This window comes from Metopolophium dirhodum, chromosome 1 (genome assembly GCF_019925205.1).
Source record: "Metopolophium dirhodum isolate CAU chromosome 1, ASM1992520v1, whole genome shotgun sequence".
Lineage (NCBI taxonomy): Eukaryota > Metazoa > Arthropoda > Insecta > Hemiptera > Aphididae > Metopolophium > Metopolophium dirhodum.
The window spans coordinates 63,329,275-63,350,246 of NC_083560.1; the positions used below are offsets into that span (position 1 = coordinate 63,329,275).

Consider the following 20,972-nt stretch of genomic DNA (forward strand, 5'->3'; position numbering starts at 1 on the left):
AGTCTAATTTATTATATTATTATTATTGTAGTTTTATTTTTCAAATAATTATACCGCATTAATTGGACTACGGAGCCAAAGGGAATAGTAATAACAATAATAGTAATAGTAATAATAATAATAATAATAATAATTGTAGATTGTAGATGAGACCTGGCCTTCTGTGTTACGGTGCATTGAGTTTCCCACACGCTTAAATAGTCCTTTATTCCACAAAGACGCGGCTTTTCCGGTTTCGCACCATTCTGTGTATCCTGTCTGGGCCCCTGTAATAATACCTAACACGTAGATGTTGGCTAATACATCAACGAAACTCGGTGGCCAATAAGACAAAACCCCTACCCCACCCCAACTGTATTTTGTTATTGTACACTAAATATATACGTGTACTGCTCTTTTAATATATAACCGTGTACCTAAAACTATCATTGACGGTTACAAAACTCAGGGAACCATCGTACACAAACGTTACCGAAGACATTAAAAACGAAGTTATAAAAAAAAAAAAACACGAAACAATAGCACTAAAACGGCCGTAATTTATGCGGTTTTTGATGAATCTCGACTTGCGCTAACACTGAATTTAACATGTTTCACCGTACACTCCGAAAAACGTTATTTTTTCCAATTTTATTTGTTACCCTCTTGAGTCTTGAGTTAAATAATCCCGTAAATATTTTTAATCGACACTCAACTTTTTCCATCAATTGATAATCCATTTCTAGTGAATCGGAATCCATTAAACAATGAAATTTAATGCACTTGAGAGTTTATACTGTCACAATTAACATAAACCGCAATGAGTTTGTATTATGGATGTCCGTTAAGTAGGTGCAGATTACACGATCTACATGACTGAGATGAGTGAAATCGCGAAAACAAATATTTGAATAATTAATTTACTATAAATAATTAGGTCCGCTGCACCTGAAAATATTACACATTTTGAGTTTGTATTTTATTTTCGTAATCATGTGATTTTTTTTTATTTAAAACATAATGCGATTACGACGTTTTATAAAAATGATGAAATGATAAGTACAAATAAAATTTACTTGGTGCATAACTATACTTGCAACATTTTACTGGTCAAATCGTTTTCTAAAACATCGTATTACATCGTTTATTCATGATATAAGATATTATACCCACATTAATTAATAAGATAGCTGAATAAATGTCATTGATATCACGACAAACCGATTATGGTTTAATAGTTTAAACATAAATCATAATATTATGTTTACTTTATTGAAGACGAATAACTAATTAATAATATTTCAGACATATCGTTATTATGATTGTTAAACAAATTTTACTTACTTAGTAATTTTATCTACTGAAATCATTAGAATAATATGTAAAATGTATAGTATACGTTTATCGATAAGTTCTATGTTATGTGCGTTGCTTACTAGTTTAATACATTTTAAATTCAATCACACAACTTACTGTTTTTTTTAAAAATACATCACAATAGGTACGTCTACTAAAAATATCAGCTATACATATGTTATAACTTTCCAATCTTGTGGTTTATTGAAACGAATTTGTAATGCTGTGATGTTTATAACGCATTGAAAAACTTTAACTTGCCCATTTAACCACAAGTTGACCTGATGTATGTATCGCAATAACTCATAGTTCACATACTATATCATCAAAATAGTATATAAGTGCCTTTGTTGAGATGCTTTATTTATGTTTTATTTAAAACAATATAGATAAAAAAACCGTTAAGAGCAACAATATTATCTAACAAAACACAATTCAATTAAAAAAATCTAAATGTAAATACGATTCCAATGACGACTAAAACCAGGATGTTTTCATAGTGCGATTTGGTTTAAATGCACCATATATACTGGTAAACGGAAGTGCGATCACTGGATGGTTTCTTCTCTCACCCTTTTTCGTGTTCAAACTTATTCTAGCACATATTCTTATTATGCCTTTGGCATAGATTGTATATTATCTAATAAAAATTTAAAAAAATATATAATTATTATATACTGGTAGATGGTAAGTTTTAAATGGTTAATGTTTATATGTACCTATGCGTTGGTGTATATTTGTCTATAAAAATATTTTAAGACAATCCTAACTATTTTATTGATCAATATTGAAATAAGTGTTGTTTAAGTGCGCACACAAATTAATACAGATATCTTATTTTACCGAGAAAAAAAATGGTTATATATTATTATATATTAATTTCGTTACTTCATTTTTAAATTCTGTCGTTGCATTTTATATAAAATTGTACCCAAATAATTTCTTTGTCTCCACGGTGCGCGGTGGGCTATTTAGTTAGCTACGATATTAATACTGCACAATACCTACAATAACTACTGCAATCGCGATTGTTTCGGTTTTGAGTGAAGTAGTGCTTATCCTAGTGCTTATCCTAGTGCTGAAAATAACTTGATAATTATTGCAGTATTATTAGGTATATATAATATTAATTACCAGACATTTGTGGTTCGATGCTTCTCGCGAGCGTGTGAAAATATTTTCCAATGTGTTCCATAGATTCCGTCTGCGCCTTCGTTGTGTATAGAACAAACAATATAAGGTCACCTACGTAAAACAAATCGTCACAGGGTCTCATTATGAAAGCTAATCCCCCCCCCCCCCCCCCCCCCGTTGACTGTTTCCAATATTTATAGCAACAATAACATAAAATAAGTGCCGAAGTCGAGTATATATAATATATATATATATAGAGTACGACATATAAGCCACTACTAATATTGTTTGTAGAAAGTGAAGTGTCCAATCTCGGGCACCGAATCGATGTTTTCCGTCACGCGGTTAATGTCAACGACGGAGATGTGCGCTCCTCGAAATAATTCTTCGCGTTATTCGCAAAAATGTTGATTTAGCTGCCGCCGAATGTGTTGATAATGGGTGGTCATCGCAGTGAGTTTTTTCACGCGAGATTCTTTTCACCGTCTTCTTTAATCACGGACGTGACCAGCGATTACCCACGGAGGATGTACGCTCGAAGCCTCCAGCCGTGACAATACAAAATTAATAATAAAATCTGATTGGGATCAGGTACACTATGATGGTGCCTACCCATGTTATTATGACCGTTTTAAATAAAGCCCATTGCCCAGAAACAGGACGTCATCGTCGTCGTGTCGTTGTCGTTGTCGTCGTCGTCGTCGTAGCCGTTTTCGATCGTATATTATATTGTCTACAATAATAATAATTATTACCATTACAGTGTGGCTGGTGGACAAATCGAGTGAAACTGACTTTTTTTCCTCGACAAAGGGAAATTTACCACAATTTCGCGATTATTATACTTATAGACACTGGACACCGCAGCATGAAATGTCAAATTCCACGACCCGTTTATGTGAACCTATTACGATCTTAATTGTCTTGAAATTCTTGTCAGAATCGTATTACAACTGGTAATTCACATTCACACCACCAGTCGTAACCGATACTTATCTATACTGGTTACATATTATTGAACATAACATTATCGTGTAAATCTTTAATCATTTGTTTATTTATTTATTTCTATTATATACAATTGGAACTACTGTTTTTGTAAAACACCCATTACACACGGCATTGTACACGGTGTTTTTGAATTTATCATTAACCTCATAATAATATACAGTTATTTAATCTTATCCGAGTATTACGATCCGATTTAATTTCATTAAATCAAGTGGCCATTTCAGTAATATGATTTCACGATGTATTGTAAAAATATTTCTTGTTTTGTGTTTCATTGTATTTTTTCTATACATTATTTGGCAATGAAATAACCAAAACAAAAAAACTGTGTTGACACAGTGCCAAGACAACGGATTGTACACTTTTGTCACAGAATATAATTAAACATAGTTAGTGAATTTTTGTTAATTGATTTCTGCCAATGGTAGTTAAAATTTGTAGATGCAAAAAAAAAAATAATAACAGAATAAAACGTACAAAAAATAAAAATATAATACTGCCGAACGCTTAATGATCTTGTTTACGGTCACTCCGAACTGGCATCCGTGGGAACATGATTTTTTTTCAACCAGTACTAATAAAATATATAAAACTTATCAGACCATTCATAAAAAAAAATCATATAATATATTAATATATAAATATATTAATACAAATTAATGCCGGTGGATGACGTCGGTTTGTCTGTATACGTTTACACATTAAATAAACCGAATAAACTCGCGGCTACGTAATATTATGTATAATTTTCATTGAAACATCATAACATTATTAGAAAAATTATAATGTAAACATTAAACGACATAATATTATATCCAACTAAAATGAAATATTAATGTATTAATAACAATTAAATAAATAAACTATTGAAAACATGGTAACTGCGATATAATAATTAAACGTTTAAAAATCCAAAACATTAAATCAAATATAAATAAAACATTCATATTTTAATTTTATATTCATACCGCATTGACAACTTCTCCATTGGCGGATCAACACTATAATATGATATAAGAAAACGTACTATCGCGTCGTTGGTGTTAAAATTTATAAAATGGTTTGAAATGTATTCGTCGGTGTAACATTCAAATTAACCAAAGTCAGCCAACATAATTTAAAGAACTAGTTATACCTGAATATAATATTTTATGCGTAAGCTAAAAATTGTTTGCGCTGATAGTGTTATAATAGTTTGTCAAGCAGATGTAATCTACGTTATACCTAAACGATTACATTTCCGTTAGTATACCATTATTGTAATACAGACACAATTTAATATAAAAATTTCTTTAATTATTCGAAATGTAGGATCACTCATCTTCTATAAAAATGACCACGGTTCGTTTCGAAGCGTAAAAATACGATTCCGTTTCACCTACTAATTTTGTACTCTAAAACGTTAAACGTATACTATAGTACCTATGTATTAAAATACAACCGAAGAAAGTCTGAAAGACATTTTTTCAATGCAACAGTCGGAATATAAACACGACCATCTCCATCAGACCAGAACATCGATTGTGTTGTTCCTAACCTGCCCCATAATCATTTTTTATTTTTATTTTTTTTTCGTTAACTGATTTCGACTTCATGAATCATGACCATTTACACGATCGACCAAAATTGTAATTGTACCCAGACACAAAAACAAATATTATAATATTATGTTACACTTATTTTTGATTCTATAAAATACGGTTTCAAATGTATAAGTAATATTTTATTTACACGATAAAAGTACACTGTGGTCATTAAATCAAACTTATGGTGCCGGACGAGCTTACCTGCCTATAACTAGTTTGTTATATCGTTTTACTTTTTTAATCTCCGTGTGAAATTAAATTTTATTACTTATCCCATGATTATAAAATATTATGTTATATTATGTTTACAATAATAATAGACCATCAATATTACTAATTGCAATAATTCTAAAAAATAAAACGTTCAAAGAAATTAGTTTCATTAAATCGCATTATATTTTAAACACTTACCAACATGGTAAAATAATATCAAACATGAATAATATCGATATATATTTAAGCAACTACGCCATCGGAAAAAAAAAAAAAAAAAACCAAAAACGTGTTTCATAAATTAATTCGAACGTTTAACGATATACCATTGAGATAGCGGTTTGCTTATATTATTATTATGTACATACCATAAATATATGTTTCTATATAAATAATGCATTTGTGATTATATTATAAAAGTTTCCAAGGGAGAACACACACACTCACAGATGGGTTACGGGAGCGACCGTTCGCGGCGTTCGTTTAAAGTTTTTCTTCTTTTCGTCCGGTATCGTGTATCTAATATACTATATACGCGATACACCTATAATAGGTGAAAAGGGGTCTTTGGGCTGTTGAATTAAAAAAAAAAAAAAGAAAGAATATATATCAAACCGCATCGTGTGTATGTTATGACTTACGAAACGGGTGGTGCGTAGTGGATATATAATATAATACACACGCTGTTGTAAAAGGGATGTGCCGTGTCCGTGTGATCCGAAAGAATAGAAGGAAGGAAAAAAACTGGACTGTTGCACGCCATCATTAAATATATTTTACGTCTAGAATAGTGGTCGGTCGCTGTAGTAGTATATATAGTAGCCGTATAGTCGTCGGTGTAGTAGTGGTTGTATAGTAATAATAATTGCCCGTCGCTCTGTATCCGTGAGTGGGTCCGGCGCGGCGGCGGCGGCGGCGGCGGGGCACCTGTCGCCTCGGCACCTGCAACCTGCGGCCCAACTTCCGGTTTTTTCCTACTCCTCCTCCTCCACCTCCTCTCCTCCTTCTTCTACTTCTTCTTCTTCTCTTCTTCTTCTTCTGCTCTTCCTCCTCATACTCCTCCCCCTTCATCGCATCGTCCTCCACAAGCCTATCCCGTCGGCTTCGGAGCGGTCGTCGTCGTCGTCGTCGTCGCGTTATTAACCGATTGATGATCGTAATTCGGACGACGACTACTATTAGGTCTCGTCAATAGAGTCAACCTGGCGTCTTGCCACAAGACTGCGTCTGCGGTGTGTGTGTGCGTGTGTGTGTGTGTGTGTGTGTGTGTGTGTGTATGCGTGTGCGTAAGAGCGCGAGCGTTTGTATACGCCTCTACACGAGGACCTCAACTTTTCCAGAATAATCGTATATTATATGTTCCTTGGACCTGCTATAATATAATAATATTATAACGAAACCGCGCGCGAGATGTGAATGAGAGAGGTGCGCAAGAAGTGGTGCCCACGCCTGATGGAGGTCAAACAACTTATATAAATGAAATACACGCATCAAAACATTATTCTCATAAGTGGGAAAAAAAAAAAAAAAAAAAATACAAACGTAATGTAACAACAATAATGTGTCTGAAATGTACGAAAAATGAATCATATTTTTGTTTTCACTTCCCTCCAAATGATAACAACCCACGTCGAGCGATATAATATTTTAACGCACAACACCCGCCGCCACATGGATATTACGCAGAAGGGCGTTCATCTGTCCCGGTTATCTAAATATAATATAATACATGTTCACTGTGTCGACTGTCATAATAGCTGTAATTAGGTTATCAATTATCGTATTTTAAAAGTTGTGAACACGCCACCAATGTCCCGGCAAAGAATACCCCCACGCGTTGTACCTATTATACCGACTGTTTAATAAATTCATAATTTGTCTTATTCGTATACGACTACAACTATTATCTGGACGACAATAATTATATATTTTAGTTTAACAATCAGATTTTAGAAAAGAAAAAAAAGTTAAATTTATCAACTTATCGATGAAGTTGTTTAGCGTTCTGCTGCCGCTATTATTTCCCCAAACAACGTGTATATGTATATAAAAACCCAAGTGTATAGTAAAATCGATACTTAGCGTAAATACAAAACTTCAATAGAGCCGCCGAGTTTTAATGTTTAAGAAATAACAATAAAAAACACGTAATCAGTTTCTGGTACACGTGTGCTTTATGACAATAGACACAATCGTAAAATAATTGTTGAATCTTAAGAACGTACAACACTTCTAGAAACTTTTAACCAATGCCTAAATTACTTATTAGTTATTAGCGAAAAACTTTTTAAATGCGTTTAGACGCGTAAACGCGTTTATTTTCTATAATATTACTAAAAAAGAGGTCACTATTATGAAAATAGATGATAGTGTGCAGTTGTGTGTGTTTACCATGAACAAACACATTTTTTAAAAAAATATTAACGCTTTATATTTGTTACAAGAATCATGATATTGTATTGTTGTGCATGTGAAAATATAATCTTAATACAAATATTACGATTTTTATATTTTTTTTTCTGTGCGCGTTCTAATTTGTTTTTAAATCCATACTATTATTTTATATCTTTCTATTTTTAATTCTATGGCAAGGTAGATATTAAAAGTAATCCACGACATTTTAGTGTTAACAATACTCAATGAGAGGTTTAGGACTTAGGACAAATAATTAATTAAAATAGTAACGCAATAAAAAGGTCATTCATATACAAAATATCTGTTTATATATTTAAAATATTTTCTGTTCTATTCCAGAAAGAGGGTTATTAAATTCCAAGTGACACTTTATAAATAATATATTATTTATTGTATGCAATAAAAGAAAATGTTAGTTTATGTCACAGTAAACTTAGTATAAATAATTATCGACCACAATAAAAAGGACCTCAAAAAAGTATTAATTTTAAGACTTTGCAATCATTATAGGTGAACCCACATATTGTATCAATTATTTTAGATAAATAGGTACTAATTTATAGTTACCCATAATATAATAATATAGTATATTCATATTAATATGTAATCATATCGTATTAATAATGTTAATATTTACTTTTAAAGCATATTAACGATTTTGTAATATCCTCCACACAACGTTTGATTGTTTAGCCGAGTTTTATTTAAACAACCAGAAGGTAATTCATAACAATCAGGATGTGTTGAATAGCAATAGGTACTGAAAATTCGAACAAAATAATATTTACCTACACCATCTAAATAAATTGCAAAATAATAATTATTGAGAGTGGACGTTTTCTTCAGTTTTATACAGTCGTAATATTTTTATTCTGAGGATATGCTACACTGATCGTATAATAGTCAATAGTCATAGACCATAGTATAATAAATAATAAATTATTATTAAAATGTTCATGCAATGAATACATTTCATTTTTGGTTTTTCGACAATATATAATATTATGAAATTTTAATATCTAGACAAAAATAATCAACTTTTGTTAAATATATTTCAAAAAATAACAGGTGGTCAAAAAACACCTTGCGCAATGTACCTATAGTATGAGCACATCAGTAATCGAGGAAAACACCTGGGACGGCTGTAAGAGTCACTACATCGTCAGGTGTTCTGTCGAGGGCGATTTGGTCCAAACTTTTGTGTTCGGCTAATCTAACAAGAATAATATTATCGTAATAAAAAATATGTGAAAATTATATCATAATTGTCGGTTTTTTCTTGTGCGTTTTAATGACCGGAAATCGTGTAGGAAAATAATAATATTTTAATAACATCATCCTAGCCCAACCCGTTTGTGGATGAAGTATACATTGCGAAAATACAATATATTATTGGCGTTTTCCTTTCACTCATCGATGCGTGTGGTTTCACACACTTGCAACACACGCGTTGTACTCCATATATTTTAACGCCCTTTTGACATTCAATCTCAGACGGAGAGTGAAAAAAATACCACGACCCCTGCTTAAGACGCACTCCAAATTGGTCCGATGTATTATTAGCCATGTACGTATTATGTAGTACAAATATAAAAATAGTACATTTGGGCCGTACGATTTTCGCATAATAACTCCGTTAAACGTCAACAAAATATTGTGTTGTTTTTTTAAACACCCCTCTCCCACGTAGACACTTGATGATAATAATAATAATACCGTGTGGTTTCGTATCGCACACATCTTGACGAGGTATACACTCTCGGTTAGAGACGGTTCCAGCTGCTTACCATATGTACATTTATGATGCCCCTTTTGAGCTGTTTTAGTAATTAATAGACCGGTCTTTATTTTAATATTTAAAAATACACATTTTGTGTATGTATGAGGTCAGTTTATATATTTTTTCACTTTGAATACTGTGAGAGTCGATACACGTTGTAAAGCGGAAAAATCATTATAATAATATGATCGTAATTAAATGCTTTTACTTTTATAAAATGTGTGGGCAGTATAGGTAGATACTAACGTACAGAAATGTATTATGTATTTCTACGGGTACTTTCATTCGTAAAATATTCTTACCCACAAAATGTGTTTGAAATTATATTAATTTCGGAAATGCAAAATGTATTAGTTTTGCAATAATCTGCAATGACTTAACTGTATAATACAACGCTGATAAAAAAATAGTGTGCTTGAAACGTATTGTACGTATAAAAATAATAATTTCATGAGAAGGTTTTCGCATCAATATTTACATAATGCAGATTAAATATATTTACCAATTACGATGTAATTAAATATACTTATTCAATGTACCTAGTTATTAGTAATTTACATTTTAATTGCTACAATGAAATATGATAAGTATGATAGGAAATTATTTTACTGAAATATAACAAACATATTATATTATATTATATATATTTTATACGTCGAAGTCAATGCATCACATATTTGTTTAAAAATAAAAATTATTAACAACTTCGACCGTAAAATAAAATAACTATAAATTCCTAGTATCAATTTTGTAAAATTAAATGCATATATAGTATTATTTTATAAATGAATAATAAAGCAGTAATGATAGTATTGACATGTTTTTATATTAATCATTACAATTAATAACCCTAGACTATAATAAAATTGTTACTTCGTGATACAAACGAAACTTCATAGTTTTATAATTATAATTTTTGCCTTTTAACAGAAATATTATTGTAAAATTAATATTCTATTGGAAAAATTTCATGTTTTTTTTTTATGTGTTACTTGAGCCTTCAAGCATCACATTTCTCACGTGATATTACATAATGATAGAATATTATATTATACAATAAAATTACTAATTATTGTTGGATAATTTTCGTTGTACAAAAGAAAATATCTTTTTAATTGACAATGTTATGATAGTTTTAGATATTATATCTAATAATTGTACAATATAAAACTATATGCTAAATAAATAATGAAGGTATAGGTAGAATATATAATATATATATAAAATTAGTTTTAGATTTATGCAATTTTTCACCTTAATTATTACACGATTCACAACGGTTCTAAACTTTATAAATGATAAATCCTTTTTTTTATCATTCTTTTTCAAACATTAAAACTGTGTTTCATTACTTATTTATGGATTCTGAAATCTAAATATCGAACATCGAATCAACAGTTTATTATTTAAAACATTTTAGTTTTCGATGAGGTGGGTAGTGGCCAACGGGGCCTGAACTCGTTGATTTCACTTGCCACTACAATGTTTCATTTATGCAGTTGATTAAATAATATCAACTTGACAATATTAGAAAACTATATAGACAATATGGGTCACAAATTTGAGTATACCAAATTAAACAAATATTATTCTTAATTACGTAATTGATAAAAAAAAAAAACAAGGAACTGACAAAATTATTATCCAACTTTAAAAGAAATCATGCTATTTAAAAAAAACTTAAAGTTTCTTTGAGATTAAATTGATTAAATTTTTATTTTATTGGACATTTGCATTTAATATAATATAATACCTATGAATATTTAATATGAACCTATCGGAGATGTTTGAAAAAGTGAGCAAGGCAAGTTGTCTAACGATTACCTGTTTACCGTGTAATTTTGATCGAGACTTGTATTTTAATTTATTAATTACGAAAACGGCAAATCGTTATCATCCTTACACTACTGAATAAAATATCTCAAGCTATTTAAACATAATTCGTATGCTACATCCGCACACGGCACACGCATAATTTATATTATAGTTATATACAATTTATTTTAATTTTTTCAAAAAATAATACTCTTAATTTTTAAATCTAGATTTTCCATTAAAACCGGATACAATTATTGTTTTCGCCTTCCAAATAATACACAATTATCAAGTTTCTCACGATTTGTTTTGAAAATAATAGTTTTACTTTTAATTCTACAGTAGTAGAATACACACACCCATTCTTAAAATAAACATTACAGCCCCAATAATCCCGGCTACGCCACCGGAAAGTGCATAAATTATGCGGTTTTTAATTGTTTAATCTTTACACTTCAATAATAAATTACAATGTTTGAAAAAATATAGAAAAAACGACTACTCTCGATTTTTATGTTCGTACACACAATACCGTCAGTTGTTATTCATTTGAGTCGATTATTTAATGTGGAAAAAAAATGACACACACGAGACAGTAATTATTTATCGATCATTTACATGCGTAGGCTAAACCGAAACAAAACAGATGGACCATGCGCTAATCATCACGTTAGATTTAAACCATCGATAAGACACCATAACTGCAACGTGGTTATAACATGAAACCACAGTTGTACCGGAATGGAAACATTATCCATATATATATTTTTTTATTATTAAAACACGTTCAACGGTGGTAATAAAAATACAAACATATCGCATAAACATTGTTTTAAGACATACGCAGATACCTACGTTTGTGCGCAACGTTTTGTATTTAAATAAAATTATAACATTTGTCAATCAATTATGGTTTTTATAATGTCATTCACCTATATAATATAAAATATTATTATTATTATTATTGTTATTATTATATCAGGTTTTTACATAATAATATTATATTATGTTCGAAATTACGTATATGTCGTAAAGCAGGTTTCTTATGCAGTATGTAGGTACATGCACTACGTTTTAGGCGTGTGAAAATATACTAAATGTGGGTTTTTTTTTTGTTAATTAACATTTGTGCCCGGACTAGCTGTGGTTTAAGTATACAACAGAAAATAAAAAATAATTGAATATACTTAATCCAAACTAATTCATTTTTAATCATACACCTACTTGCACATAAATGGAACCCAACTAACCAAAACTATGAACTTACAATATTATATTACGTAATAATATTATATTATTATAATTTTTTTTAAAAGTTACAACAATAAATTTAAATGTAAAACTTTTACGTCAAATACATAACTATTACAATTATTATTATTATTATTATTATTATTATTATCAAATTATGAAAAATTACCAGTTTTAATTAAACATTATGCGCATTTTTACTCCAGTAAAAAATACTTGAAAATGTATAATAAGTTATGGAAAGTACCTATTATAATAATACAGAACTACTCATAAAGTGTGTTTACAAATTATTATATTCTGTGATAGTAACTTCCGAATCGATGTTAGCATAAAACAGATGTATGCACCTATAACGGATTTCATGTAGTAGTTCATTATAAACGTATGTAGGTAGTATGTATCATGGTAACTTAATATTGAAAACGATGTTTGTATATCAAAGCATTGACGGTTAGATAAAGCTAATTGTATTATATTATAAGTTTCAAATAATATGTAAAATATTATGCTATATTGATATTGGAAATTACGAGAAGGTATAACATAATGATCTCAAAAATCCAATTAATAATTTTAATTACGTTCGAGATCAGAAACGACCATCCAACAAGACGTCCCAAACTTGACTTTTCGCAATAAACAGCATAATAAAAGTACCTACTCATCTTTTTTGTTTTTTTAGAAACACGTTTAATTACATTTCGTTTTAGGGTATTTTTATAATATAATATTATGGTGCTCAATATATTGTTCGTAAAAAAATAATGCAACCGCCACCCATATTATATCATATTATTATTCATCAATTAATATCGTAAACAATATTCATGGCGTATATTGTTTGTACACTTAAACGAACAATCGCGCTTGTCTGATACACTTGGATTGGAATTATTTAAGTTCGTTTATTTATCATTTTCATCCTCGTTAACGGGATTTCGTTAACGATTAGATATTATCATCGTTCCCCGCCAAGTATAATATAATAATATTGTGACAACGCTGGTGGGACGTAAACAAAAACAGTTAATAATGTGCTCGTTTTGCTTTTTTAAACGTATCTATAGTGTGTTATATTTAAGACTACAGTGGACACTATTATAATACAAGTAAACTAGAAATATAATCCGATCCATTGTACGAGGTTATAATATTATTAACTTTAAAAAAAAAATAAATATCCGTTGTTATTGGTCAAATTGTCGATTTCATTGTATTGCTCCTATTATAATATTATTATCTCGTCGTAACGATCTATAGAAAAATATAGTGATTAAAACACGCAATGTTGTGACTTTGATAATATAATTACAATTTTTCATTTCTTGTTTATATAGTGACGACGTTCAAACAGCAAAAGTTCAGGGTGGAACCGAAAAACGTTAACGCTCGAGAAGGTTCGAATGTGACGTTGCTCTGCGAAATCGACGACCTCACTGGTGATGTCCAGTGGACTAAAGACGGTTTAGCTCTGGGTAGGTTAATCGCGTTATGCAAATGTTATTATTTCGGACAGAATGTTGACCTTTTTTAATAGCCGCAGTGAATCGTCTGGCCGGCCGGCAGGGGACGTCCAGAAATTTACTGTATATACTATATAATACACAGAGGGCAAAAATGTGGACGAAATAAAAAAAAAAAATCGGCACTGCAATATAAAAACGCTTATAATAATAATAATATGTCTCAATTACAGGTTATGCAGCCGAAATACCGGGACATCCGAGGCACTCTATGATGACCGATCCCGGAAATGGGGTGTACAATTTACTTGTCAGAAATGTGACAATAACGGATGATGCGCTGTACCAGTGTCAAGTGAGCCCCGGGCCGGCGGCGGGGAGCAAACCAATTAGATCATCGGCCACGTTGTCCGTCCTGAGTGAGTATCATCACCGCATCACTGCCGTTTTAAGTTTCATAATACATACCCATATACGCACTGCAGTTTCCAATGACAATTTTAATGTGCCCAACAGTTATTAGGAAACTTCTGCTAAATTGAATCCGTTCAGTCTGAATTTTTAATCACATTATTGACTGTACGCTGTCAAATCATAAACGCTGTAAATACATATACATATACATCATTTTATATATATATTAAATATAAAGGTTAGGTTATATATATATATAGTATGGTATACGTTATGTACGCATACATCAGTTTAGTTTATCGTCACAAGAGCCCCGTATATACATAATTATTGTGTTTGTCGTTTCGTACGAACAAAAATCGATAAAATTTAAATATGTGGTAACAGTAGCGACGGAATAAAATTAATTAAGTCCGTAGCTTCGAAAAAACCACTGAATACAATCACAGATTTTGATCGTAATCATTATAATATTATTTTTCTAGCGCTCGAACGCACACACACACCAGGACCCAATATTTTTAACCAGTATTTACATAAATAGAGTTGTATAGGATCGTGTGAATTAACATAACCGTTGCCCTATGATATTTATTTATTTTTTTATTTATACTAGCCACACCGAGATTTTTTATTAAAATGTATACGCCAACAGGAGAAAATACACTTATTAGCTCCAATCTAGTGTAATAAGATTGTATACTATTGTGATACTTACGACGTCATTCTTTTCTGTTTTTTTTTCTGTTAAAAAAGCTGTTGATCTGTTGACATATTTGTATATACCTACTTATTTTGTTTAATTATTTTCAAGAAGTATGTCAATAGTGAATAATTATTGTACAGAGTTCACATCGTATTTTAATTTTTTTTTTTTTGTTCTTCGTCTTTGGGAAAAACTAATTTATTTTTGCTGACCAATAGTGCCTATAATAATATATAATAATAATAAATAAATAACTATGACGCCTAAATTTCGTTTCAATTGACTGATTACTGAGACGGAGGTAGGCGTACGATTAAAACGCACTAAATAACTTCTTCGAGATTTTAGAGAAATAAAGTACCTATATATTATATTTGGGTACACACTACACACGTTACTTGCCCCGTAATTGTTCAGTGCCTATTGCAGTATGCTATATACTATTGTGTGGGCTGTTTAACGAGTCGATTTGTTTTTTTTTTAGGTATAATGAGTACACCTTCTTTTTATACCATGCATTACTAATAACCCGATTTTTATCCAGTCGCTCACATCGGCGTAACAAAGCTATTTTCCGGATACTTGAATCCGAGGAAATAATGCGCTTTTTAAATATTTCACACCCACACGTCATATGTGATGATTTAAAAGTTATACTACATCGTTATACCGTGTATTATTACTCACACTGAATGTTTTATCAGTTCAAAAACCATAAAATATATTTTTGTACGGTATTAATGCCACAAACTATAGTGAATTGGAAATTACACATAATATATAATAATAATAATATACATTTAATTAATACATAAGTATTTCAAACGAAACGTAATCGTAAAATAACAGCAATTTATTTTTTTTTCACGAAAAAGTAGATCTAATAAAAATATTAATTAACTTTAATTTGATGATTATATAATTAGGTATATTTCCCCTTGTTTTCCCACGTAGGTATAATGAAAATTTTAATTAATTAGCAGAGTAAGTGCAATAATTTTTTTTTTTTTTAAACTCTATTTATTCGTTTCTACTTAAATTCTATTTTATCGTCGTATAATCACCATTTAATAAATACATACATGTTTATTCTACATTTTAAATAACGGCTTTTATAAATGTTAAAATCAATGGTTAGAACCAATATATTTAAAAAATCACTTTATTTCTTTTAACATAAAACTAATTGGTTTCTAATTTCTAAATACATTGAATCATATTTTGAACCTATAATTATATTTTTTTCATAATATTATGTTAACCTAGTCAAAAATTCGGTAGTAAAAAAAAAAAAAAAAACAACATCGCATGTATTACAAATTACAATTAATTGGTTTGTATTAGACGCCCCTTATTTAAAATATATAAGCTTATATAAGTGTATTATAAAACCTTGAATATATTTGGAATTTTATTTAAATATTCTTAAAAAATATATGTTATATTTAATTCAAAAAATAATAATTCGTTTTTCTACGAAGTTCATTGCATAATTACTCGTTTAGTCCTATCAAATTATATATTATCATCATCATTATCAATCCTAACCGTGGACTCAAGAAACAATAATTATTGCAATATATTTTTAATTTTGAACAAAATTAAATGCTGATATACCTACACCATAGTTTTAAATGTTTATGTTTTTCTGTTTTATTCTATTATTATAATTTGACATTTTGTCGGTGACGAGTTATTTTTAAAATTTTTACTCATTTAAGTATGAGTAACTACGCATATATAATTTACAAAACCCTTAGAAGTTTTAATTGAAACAACGAAACCCTTCGTAAGACCCGAAAATGTTAACGTCCAAGTATTAATTTCCGGTATACGTTTACATATTTTTTTTATAATCAAATGACGTGTTTAAATTAATAATAAAATATTACCGTTTACCTTGCAATTTGTTTATTGAAACCTAAGAAAAATACTGTTAAGTAATAATTCTTTTATTTATTCACACTACGAAGCACAATATTATTATGTTTTGACAATTACACTTCAAAATCCATCCCATAAATTATAATAACGATTCAAATTTATCATTTTCACTAAATAGAAATATTATTTTTTTTTTAACAAATTTAATAAATTTATTAGAGAGCAAAAGTATTTTAATTTGTTATCCTTTAGTCTAATTGTGTCATTTGTTGTTTAAAATCCCAGAGGGGATAAAGCCAGATGTTTGTTACACCATAAAAAATAAGTTTAAGGCTAACACATGAATTATTATAAATCATAAATGACGAACCCCACTCGCAATAATAAATAAATATGTTAAACATGTTTTTACTGTCAAAAAACATTTAAGCAATTGTATAATAAACTTACTATCATTGCTTATCATTATTATTTATCCTTACAATTAATTTGGGGAGGGGGGAGAAGACGGGTTGCGTGGTATAAATTGTCTTCTCTGTTTTTCTACAACCCATTTTTGATTACAAACATAAGGTTGAAATGATCAACTTAATTTTTACTTCGGTAATGTCTAACATGTGAACTGAATATTGTTTGAACAGCGCCGCCTTCGTCCGTAGAAATTATAAACACATCCGAAGGCTCAAAATTGGAAGTACAAGAAAACCACGAGGTTTCTATTGAGTGTATAGCTCGAAACTCTAAACCGGCTTCGAGAATAGTATGGTTTCGTGGCGATGAAGAAATCAATCCCGGTGAGTACCTATAATATTATTATTATTATTATTATTATTATTATTATTATTATTATTATTATTATGTATACCTATACCTATTTTGAACGGACATGAATCACATTCAATGTCCATATGGTGCTCAATAAAAAAATCAATAATAATATTGTGACGATACGACGACGATAATGACGACAATGAATCATTAAAAATGTCATTTAATAATATTCAAAAACGTACACTTCATAGGTACCATAATTTTTTTTTTGTATTATTATTTACCAGAGCAACGGTCCGATAACGAAAGTGAAGAAACCGCGGACGAGACAACATTAAAACTGTACACCGTCCGAAGCCGAATAAAAGTAACCGCCAAGTCGAACGACGACCGTGTGAAATACAAATGCGAAGCTCATCACCAAGCTCTATCGGATCCGCTTTCAACCACTGTTCAGATAAGGGTTTTATGTAAGTTTCCATAAGTTTATCATTTTACACACAACGATCGTCGGTTTAATAATATGTTTCTAAAAACTATCGTATTAATTTCTAGCATTGAGTCGGCACACACTATTTAAACATTATGACGTACTGTCTCATAGTACTTAACGATGCGTAGCACTGTTGTAGTAGGTACCTCTCTACCTATCTCATACCTTTCGATAGTATAAAATATATTATTATCCGGCAGCATCTACGAAATTATTCACATTCCACAGTATTGTGTATTCCATTATCTGCATGCCGTATTCGTATATTAATATAAATTTGATTTTAAAGAGTACCTATCATTGAAAGTGCTTCGTTTCACGAGACTATCGGTTTTGGAATTCAGACTCCATCTGCAGAGGATGATAATATATGTTTTGTTAAACCTTCATTCAATTATTATTATAATATCTACCCTAATAAAATGGGTACCTACAAAATAAGTAGCATAATATTAATTTATTCCGTCCCAGTTTATACGAAAGATTCTAACGATGACAAATAATTATAATCATTACGTTCGAATCACCGTTGGACTACAAAATCATAAAATCAATAAATTATAAAATGTACATCACCGATAGACAAATAAAATCAACAACAGTTTTAATATGTAACAGTCGTGTTGTATACGTTAGGTTCAAGTTATTTTTGGAAGGGTTGCCATAATAATAACCTTTATTGATCATTTACCTATATAAGCTTCCTGATTTTCCTTAGTTTCATTTCATAATTGCCATTCAAAGCCTATGCAAATCGAATAATATAAAATTGTAATTTGTTATTTTTTTATCATTCCGTATAGTATCGATGAAATATAACAATTTATTTAGTTCAATACTATGATAAATATTTAATTTGTTAAGTTTATGAAACTAAATAAAAACCATTCAAAATACAATGTTTATGTATAATTAAATAAGAATACTATATTTAAATACATAATATTATTCAATTGAAATATAAACATAAGAACATAATATTATTAGATGAACAATTATTATTTGTTATACAGTATAATGGTTCAAAATTATTGCGAGACCTCAACCAATTTCGAATTTTTTTCTAGCGCTCCAAAAGTAGTTACATAGTGTGCATAATATGTTGTTTTTTTGTTTCGTCACATTTACATAATTAATAAAAGGAAATTTTCATTAATTGCTTATGCTCGATATTCCTTGAAATAAAGACGTAACTAACCTAACCTAACCTAATACCTATCAATAACAAGAGTAGTGTTTGAATACATCATAAATAACATTTATAAACAATTAAGACTTTTACTAAAAATGAAAAAATAAACCAAACATGAATTGTTATTTGCTCCGACTTCTTGGGTTATATACCATACCACTGTTTTATCTGAATAAAAGTAGTGAAATACATTTCTTGGATAATCACCAACAATATATAAGTAACTAAAACACGCTGTTAACAAATGCGTTATATATATAAGACGAACGTGTAAAACTTTTTCCAAAATGCTCTATTTTTATTTTGAAAAATATATATTTTATGTACTGTACTATCATGTGTTTAAATTCACATTCATTATATGAAATAATGAAACGTGAGACTATTATAGGGACTTGCAAACGAGGCATGTTTTTTTTTTACCTAAACCAATACAATAACGTTTTAATATAACATTATGGGAATTGTGGAATACAATTTGTTAATCTAAAATTAATCGTTTTAAACTATCCAAGGAATGTAATTTGTAGCACATAATATATTGAAAACTCTATGAAAAATTAATCCAACTAAAACGTAAAATATACAAGTACTTACCTATTAATAGTAAAAATTAAACTGCATTATGCTGAACATAAATTTATAGCAAACAAACTTTTCGTGCACAAATACCAAACGTTTATAATAGTAATAAAGAATAGTCAATAAAGAACCTGCGACCGTCCAACTATAATCTATTTGCATTTAACAAATATCGCGAGGCAGGTACATAACAATAACGTTGTTATAACTTATAAATTATTTACTTGAACGAACTTTTAGCGTTCTTAAAATATAAGGGTTACAGCAGCAACAGTTGAACTGAATAATGGGCTGCAGTTGTTCAACTGAACAATAGATTGCAGTTTTAAAATATCGAGTTAAATATTATTTGATAATTTCAATGTTTTATTTACCAAACAATAATACTATACTGTAACAGTTTATAGCTCTAAAACGAATTATTGCAAAGTATCTGATAATTGTTTATATATATATATATATTTTATACAATTTTATATTGAAATATTAAAATACAAAATTCGTGAAATGTTATTTACTTAGATCCACCGGGAGTTCCTCACATCGAAGGATACACAGAAGGCGATATTTTGGAAAAAGGACAACATGTGTCGCTGCGTTGCGTATCGAGAAATGGAAATCCACCATCACAACTTGCGTGGTTCAAAAACGGCCAATTGATTCATAACGACTACAGGTACATTATCCACACATTTCAATTCGTTATTATTTCAAAATTGTCTATTTTGTTTAGTAGTTTGATTTATTACATCCAAATCGCATAACCTACGATAAAATATTTTTTCCCGTACCTTTAATGCGCGTCACTATTATTAGGTATCTACCTACCTCCACCGCACAATTCGATACGAAGCGGATATTATTTGCATTTATCAGCGGTGGTTCTTTTCTCATAAATATATTCAGTTACATACTTCGGATATA

At 29.8% G+C, this 20,972-nt stretch overlaps 1 protein-coding gene across 1 annotated transcript in view; it reads left to right on the top strand.

The window, feature by feature from the left end:
- Positions 1–20,972, top strand: part of LOC132934542 (nephrin-like) — a 49,938-nt gene that overhangs the window by 6,451 nt on the left and 22,515 nt on the right. The window contains exons 2-6 of the mRNA XM_061000861.1: positions 13,881–14,018; positions 14,240–14,425; positions 17,652–17,804; positions 18,069–18,251; positions 20,571–20,724. Of these exons, the coding sequence (XP_060856844.1) occupies positions 13,881–14,018; positions 14,240–14,425; positions 17,652–17,804; positions 18,069–18,251; positions 20,571–20,724 (814 nt within the window). The remainder of the gene's footprint in view (positions 1–13,880; positions 14,019–14,239; positions 14,426–17,651; positions 17,805–18,068; positions 18,252–20,570; positions 20,725–20,972) is intronic.